This window comes from Hemibagrus wyckioides, linkage group LG08, assembly GCF_019097595.1.
Source record: "Hemibagrus wyckioides isolate EC202008001 linkage group LG08, SWU_Hwy_1.0, whole genome shotgun sequence".
Classification (NCBI taxonomy): Eukaryota; Metazoa; Chordata; class Actinopteri; order Siluriformes; family Bagridae; genus Hemibagrus; species Hemibagrus wyckioides.
This window is the reverse complement of record NC_080717.1, coordinates 20,139,329-20,147,320: the sequence shown is the minus strand read 5'-3', so window position 1 is coordinate 20,147,320 and position 7,992 is coordinate 20,139,329. Positions and strand designations below refer to the sequence as shown.

At 34.2% G+C, this 7,992-nt stretch overlaps 1 protein-coding gene across 1 annotated transcript; it reads left to right on the top strand.

Moving 5' to 3' along the window:
• Positions 1–1,332: 1,332 nt before the first annotated feature.
• gm2a (ganglioside GM2 activator) lies at positions 1,333–3,910 on the top strand. Its single transcript, XM_058397746.1, has 4 exons — positions 1,333–1,617; positions 1,709–1,861; positions 2,773–2,955; positions 3,096–3,910. Exons 1-4 carry the CDS (start codon positions 1,516–1,518, stop codon positions 3,249–3,251), a joined length of 594 nt encoding a protein of 197 aa, XP_058253729.1. The 5' UTR covers positions 1,333–1,515; the 3' UTR covers positions 3,252–3,910.
• Positions 3,911–7,992: the final 4,082 nt, after the last annotated feature.

Here is a 7,992-nt window from a genome sequence, read left to right as displayed (position 1 = left end):
AAACTTCGATAGATGGGAAAACACACAAAATTACATGTTTTAACATTGCAAAAAATAAATAAATAAATAAATATAAAAAACCGTTTTATATGTATTTATATTCAGTAAAAAGTTTCCAATTACTTTTTTTTTTTACAAACCTATTCCTGTTTGTAATATGAAGGAAATCACTGAGGAATTTCTTAAATTGATTTATGTTATTGAAAAACAACTTTAAATAATATTAAAAAGTTTTATTACAGTGCATGGGATTTTATTGAATAAACTTTTTTTTAAATAATACTCCAAAAGACTGTTCTTTAAAGGCCTTCCTAGCAAAATAAAAAGTTTCTTGCTACCATCTATTTTCTTTCAGTACACTTTATTTCTTTCTTTCAGTACACTTTCTGTCTTTCTTTCAGTACACTTTCTTTCTTTATTTATTTATTTCAGTACACCTTATTTCTTTCTTTCAGTACATTTTCTTTCTTTATTTTTTTCTTTCTTTCGGTACACTTTATATCATTCTTTCAGTACACTTTATTTCGTCCATTCAGTACACTTTATTTATTTATTTCGGTACACTTTCCTTCTTTCAGTACACTTTATTTATTTATTTCAGTACACTTTAGATCATTCTTTCAGTACACTTTAGTTCTTTCTTTCAGTACACTTTCTTTCTTTATTTCTTTCAGTACACTTTATTTATTTATTTATTTCAGTACACTTTAGATCATTCTTTCAGTACACATTATTTCTTTCTTTAAGTACACTTTCTTTCTCTCAGTACACTTTGTTTCTTTCTTTCAGTACACTTTATTTATTTATTTCAGTACACTTTATTTATTTATTTCAGTACACTTTATTTATTTATTTCAGTTCACTTTATTTATTTATTTATTTCAGTACACTTTAGATCATTCTTTCAGTACACATTATTTCTTTCTTTAAGTACACTTTCTTTCTCTCAGTACACTTTGTTTCTTTCTTTCAGTACACTTTATTTATTTATTTCAGTTCACTTTATTTATTTATTTATTTCAGTACACTTTAGATCATTCTTTCAGTACACATTATTTCTTTCTTTAAGTACACTTTCTTTCTCTCAGTACACTTTGTTTCTTTCTTTCAGTACACTTTATTTATTTATTTCAGTACACTTTCTTTCTCTCAGTACACTTTGTTTCTGCTTTGGAATCATTGTTCAGTTTTTGAGATCGGTTTATTCTCCACACTGAGCAGCGGTGCAATGTCGCCATCTTGTGGTGGTTTGTAATAAACACAGCGGTTCACTTCGGCTATGGTTTTGTCTCCACCAGCCTGTAGAGGGCGCTGCATGACACCATGCATCATAATGCGGAAGAAGCTAAAGGCTAACTGGAGTAAATATTTTGCCAGTGTAGGATTTCCAGTTAGTTTGAGTGTGGCTTGGGCGTGAGCCAGTGTGCAGCTGTGTTTTAAAGTCTAAGTTACAGTGTTTTTATGTGAACGTCTCTATATTAAATAGATATAGAATACATTTAAATTAGTAAAATAATGATTTCAGTTCCTTTGTTTATTGTTTTATGGACCGCTGGTGGGTTTTTAAAGGAAGGAATATGTGCTGTGCAGATCAGCAGACCGCTGAGATTGGCCAAGGTGAGAATGGAGCATTTGGATGTTGGAATTTTTAACATGGAAGTTAATATTGGGAACATTAATGTAACATGTCTGTCTGTCTGTCTGTTAGATTGTAGGCTTTTCCTGGGAGAACTGCGGAAAGGCTGATGATCCAGCTGTTATGAAGAGTCTTGATTTGTCTCCAGATCCCATTAACATACCGGGAGATTTGACAGCAAGTGCAGCTGGGACAACCTCAGTGGCTCTGGTGTCTCCTCTCTCTGTAAGCACTAGACACACATGGGTTTGTTTTTTGTTTGACACTGAACCCAGGTGGACAAGTGGAGATGTTTCTGCAGGATGTGATCCCAATTAATGGAATATTTGTGTTCGTTTTAATCGTTTAAACATCTGGATACAGTGCAAGGTGTAGACAAAATATTGGCACAGATCGATTTGTGTAAGTTTCCTTTAGCATGAATTTCTTGGAATGTAAAGTGTCCTTAAGTTGTAGGAAAGGCACTATATCAATAAAATGTATTATTATTATTATTATTATTATTATTATTTACTCATAAGTGGATACTTTTGCTTCAAGTCTCTGCTGTAACACATCTTGTTGCTGCAAGGTTAATGTCATGTGGGTGTCATCAGAGTGAATACAGGAACTTCACACTTCTGCTTTTTGAGTCTTTTCCCATATATAGCTGTTAGTTTTAGTCGGAATTAGAATGTTGATAAAACACACACACATACTGGTGGTGCATAATTTATTACTGTAGAGAGTGTATAACAAAACGTATGCTGAATTTAAGGCACTTAACTAACCCCTCTGACCCCCCAATCACACATTAAGCCAAATAACTCATAAAGCAGTATGCTATTAGGCAACATGATCTTTCTCGAAGCTTTCACCATTACAGACTTTTTACTGACCAAGGCGTAAAATCATATGCATGACCCTGTTTAACCCAAAGTTAGTGTGGGACTAGATTTTCTCTTTTTTTTCTTGTGCTTATTGCCCTGTGTTTGTTTTTATAACTTGTGACTTATCACATGGGTCCATTGAGCTGATAGCAGAAACAGATTATATGTCAACAACTGGCTTTGTGAGGCCAAACTGCAAATTGAGTCCTGAGTGAGATTGTCTGATTTTTCTAACAAGTGATCTTGTGTCTGTTTTTTTTATTTTAGCTAAATGTCACACTGGAGAAAGAGGTTGCTGGTTTCTGGGTCAAGGTCCCATGTTTGGACGAGCTAGGGAGCTGCCACTATCAGGATATCTGTGATATACTGAACCAGCTCATTCCTCCTGGTCAGAGTTGTCCTGAGCCTCTGCGCACATATGGCCTTCCCTGCCACTGCCCTTTCAAAGCAGTGAGTGTCCCCACACACTTATGGCTTCGTAAAATTTATAGATTAGTAGGTTACTAATATAATATGCACTTTTTTCATTATTGTCCTTTTTGTCCATTGTTGATGTTTTTAACTCTGACACTCTGCTTTTCTTTTTCAAGGGTGAATACTCTCTACCTCAGTCTATTTTCTCCCTGCCTAAAATGGACCTGCCATTCTGGCTGACCAATGGCCAGTACCGTGTCCAGGGGGTGATTGGAAACTCAGAGAAAGAGCTCGGATGCCTTAAAGTTGTCCTCACTCTACACTCAGATTAAGATCCAATTAATAGATACAATACATACGATATATGATGCATTAATAGAACAAAAAGGTGTTGTGAGACACGTTATCTGACAAAGCATGCGTTCTGTTCGTCAATGGTATCGTCTAGAATCCTACTGATTTTGGGAACTTGCTAATATAGACATTTGATCACTTTAAATTAGGATCAGTAGAATTATCACATTTAACTTGGTTCTATCCGTGCAGTTCTGAGCCTGATTTTGATCTAAAATGATCATGCATTTATGATTCACTGTAAAATGATTCACATGGACCAATCAAAAGGTCGTGACCTGCACTCTATAAATGATGTAGGATTTTAACATAATGTTAGATTGAATTTAAATAATCAGAGTACAGTCGTTTTTTAGTATTCGCTAATGTGCCATGTTCATCTCATTTGTTTTTAAAATTTTTTTTAAATAATGATTACTTGTTTATATTGTATATATTTACTGTTTAGTGTAACCATGAGGAGAAAAACAACGAGCAGTTGCCCGAAGGTTTTTCCTTGTACGATGTAAACCTCGTGATGAGGACCATGGCAATATTATCAGTTGTTTAATTCTGGGTTTTTGCCCAAAAATGGTGAAACAAATTTTAAATTAAGCAAATTATCAATAAACAAAGATTTGTGACAGAGTTTCATTAACATGTTATGTTTAAAAGCGTTTTCTCTTTTTCTTAACAAAATTTTGGTCAGGTTTTTTTGAAAGACCTTGATCCTGGAACACCTTTTATCTGTAAAAGGAATTCCATGGACCGAAGAATTATTTTATGAACAAAATTAATCTATTCATGAATAGATATATCGGGTACATTATTTAAATGTGTTTAATAATATTCGGACTATTTATTGGAGGTGTGCAGAACACAGAATGTTTCAAGTTTCTACTCAAGTTCTACTTGTTAAATTGTTCCTGGGGTTTGAGTGTGACCTATTGAATTAAATGACCAGTCAAACTACAAGAACTCAATAATAAATATAATTTACATGTAATTACTTTGGTTGAAAATATCATTTTTAATTCTTGTAACTCTGTAGACCTCACACCTCCAGCACTGAGGATACATGGAGTTTGCATGTTCTCCCTGTGCTTCTGGGGTTTTCCTGCGCCTCTGTTTTTTCTTCCCGGTCCCAAGATGTCTCTAACTTGCCATAGTGTGTGAATGTGTGTATGAGTATGTGTGTGATGGACTGGCACCTTGTCCAGGGCATCCCCTGCCTTGTGCCCCATGTGGGTTGTAACTTTCACCTCTATTGCAACCCCTTGGCTATATTTCACCAACTTTCCTTTGGGTAACTGATGAATTGTGTTTTAGAATAATACACAAATGAGATTTTAGTATTGTTTTGAGTTTTAGTTAGCTATTTACAACAATTCTGACAGATTATACCTGAAAATGAGGAAACTAAGAAGGAGTTCGTTATAAGCAGCTACACTGACACTGTAATTTCACACTTTGAACACTTGATGGCGACAAAAACACTTTTTATTATTTGTAAGGTAAACAAATGTTTTATCATATATGCATTCACTGTCTTTCAGCATGTAAGCATACAGTATTGTACCCCCTTTGGTGTATATAGCACTACTGAGACACCAGGTTCATTAGTCAGTTTGATTTGAATGAATGGTATTTCATTTCTTAAAGCTGACTATAGATTTCTTAATAACAATTCCTACATCAAAAACCACAATCATCTATGCAATGCATTGTTATCTGTTATTCATCAACAAAGCTTAACACCTTTAAATGAAGTTTCTTCACTCACATCAGTTTTAAAAAGGACCAAACGTGAGAAAAGAAATATTTACGATGAGCTCCTTAACAGAATTTATTCTCAATTTTAATTCAATATCAAAATCCAATATAGTATACGACTAAATATTTATCATGAAATCCCTTATACATAGGTTATATAGGTCATTATAGCTACCAGCATTATGAAAGCTGCATTTTAATTAACATGTAAAAGGCTATTTTTAATTTATATTTAAAATAATAATATTTTTCTTTAATTTATAATAAATTATCATCAGAATCACATACACATCCACTGCTATAATTTGGCCTTCTTCTATGCTGAAGAAAATGATTCCAGCTTAAAGATGGGTAAAGCCATAGTTTTTGATTATGTAATGTACTTTTGTCTGTTATCATAGTTAACAGTGTAATACACAGTGTCCAGAAAACAAGCAAAAATAATTTGGTCATGCAATTTGTATCCTGCTAAACATGGTGGCTTTCCTTGCTTTGATTGTAATATTAGCCTTGTAGCTATAGCACAAAACTAAAGGAAATTTAAGACACCAGACACACTGGATGATTGACTACAGAAGAGGCCAAGGGAGAAACTGTGGACATTTTTATGTTTATCTGAACTATTCCTTTAAAGCATTGCCTGAGGTGTGTGAAGTAAATTATGATTTTTGAAGCGCTGCTTTACCAAGTTGTGAAACCTTTTTTTTTTTTTTAAGTGAAACTCCTCTCTAAATAAAAAGTTTGCCATCCAGCTGTAATAATAATATACAGAGGGCTGAAGTCTATATAGTGCACCGTGTAGGCTACATCGTAAAACCTGAGCCTGGCCGCTTCACTTGTTATAATCATTCCTGACATTCCTGATTCTGCAGAAAACATTCCGAAGTCATTCATCACCAGCATTATTCCAGATGGCCAGGTGGATCTCTGATCATATCAATCCTCCACCATCAACAAAAAGCACACATTTCCACACACAAATACATATCATCCAGTTACCATATCTATTTTGAACTGAATAGAATTATTATATTATGCATCCTGTACTAAATTATCAGCATCTGCAGTGATTGCTGTTGGCTAGGTGTGCGTATTAAATGACTTAATAATAAAGCACCCCAGTCAATTTATTCCAATATTTCTGTCTCATGTTTTCTGCCAGTTTGCAGGAAGCAAGGGGCCAAATTAAAAAAGAATATAGATTAGATCATGTACATCCTCAAGCTGTATCACACCAGTCAGTTTCAAGGAGAGAGTGTTTCAGACACCAGACAGATTCCAGACATTTTCTTATAGCAAAACAAAAGACTTGGTAGGATTTTTTTTTTTGCTTGAGTCCATCATTCTGAATGCTGCTGAAAAGATTCACATGATTCAGTCTAGGTAGAGGAGACGAGGCAAAAGAATTTTAAAAAATCACTGGAATGAAAACTACCAGAGTGGAAATTTTTATATAAAAGTTATATATCGCAATTCTGTTTGGATTATTTGAACATATATGTAAACCATGATTAATTTGTGAACTGACTTATTATATATTATATTAATTTATTTTCAAATGAATCTATTTCATTATTCTGACACATAAGGTTATAAGTGGTACACGTTCCTGTATTTTAGGCCAGTTGCTGAAACTACTTAAAGATGATACCTACTGCAGTGTGAGAGAGAGAGAGAGAGAGAGAGAGAGAGCATTGCCTGGGAGGTAGTGGAAAAAATGTTATCTCAAGCTGCTGTAGAGATTCACTGGGCCTTGGCATAGTTTCTGCAAGTCTCTGGAACTGTACAGAGGGATAAACACCATTCATTTACATCTCAAGAGTGTGAGGTGGTGCTGTCTAACACACCAATTTAAAAAAAAAAAAATCTGGATTCCAAAGAGGATGTATTGTGATCTGATGATTATCATAATGGACATAATGTCTCAGTTTTTGCCAAAATAAGTCTGAGCGTTTCACGTTAACAGTCACTGACCTCATATGTAATCAGCACATATCTTTGGCTTATCCTAGTGTGAAAACAAACTGTTTAAGTCAGTGCAGTGCCGTTGTTCCTGCACCCAGCAGTGTAAACCGTGATTTATCTTATAGCTTGTCACTTTGTTATTTCATCCAATGGATGTAGGGTCTGCTGCTAACTGAGACTCTACAGCTGCTAGGGCTTGGAAAGTTCCTCTACTCACACACAGCAACAACTGCTTTTTTATGTCAGATTAGAGCCATCCACTATAAATAGATTGCGTTTTGACAAAAATGAAAGTGTTTCAGATTCCCTAGATGGCCCCAGAGCAGAGGTAGGCTATCACACTGATGCTTAATATAAACCAAATAAGCAGGCCAAGAGGCTTGAAATAGATCTTGGTATGATCAGGCAGAAGTACTGTGACCTATCATACTGTAACCTATCCCGGTATAGCGTGATCGCTTTCAAACTGGAACATTTATGCAGTTTAATATTTGATCAGTGTTTTTCATCACATTTAATCATTTATTCATAGAAACAGTATGCACCATCACTGGCTTGCTTTTCAAAGTATAATTTTTGGTTTTATTTGTTTTAAGTAATTTTATAAGATGCTTTCCTATTCTTTATGCTATTCCTAGTCTAGACCTTAACAATTTACAATTGGATTCAATTAATATGCTACCACATGTTTTTTTGGGTGGAAATAAAACAGAAAGGAAATCTCTGCTCCAACAAATAGATATGATATATAAAGTGACAAATATATATATATATATATATATATATTGATTTATATTCACAAAGCTGTGTTTTTGTAGGTTTTCTTACTCAAAGGTAATATCAAAGTCAGCGAGCTTGTTTGCGAAAACGTCAGCAAGTATGTTTCCACTTACACAGCTTCATTTGAACATTTATGCTGACCGACTATAACGGTAATTACGGTAAAATTCAAATCTCACAAGCGCGTTCAGTGTTTTTAAATAACTTTTTTTTTTTTAAACA

Excerpts from the sequence above, each read along its gene's own strand:
- gm2a (XM_058397746.1), top strand. The coding sequence starts at position 1,516 with ATGATTTCAGTTCCTTTGTTTATTGTTTTATGGACCGCTGGTGGGTTT. Across the intron at positions 1,618-1,708 it reads GACCGCTGAGATTGGCCAAG|ATTGTAGGCTTTTCCTGGGA; the intron begins GTGAGAATGGAG and ends TCTGTCTGTTAG. Across the intron at positions 2,956-3,095 it reads GCCACTGCCCTTTCAAAGCA|GGTGAATACTCTCTACCTCA; the intron begins GTGAGTGTCCCC and ends TTCTTTTTCAAG.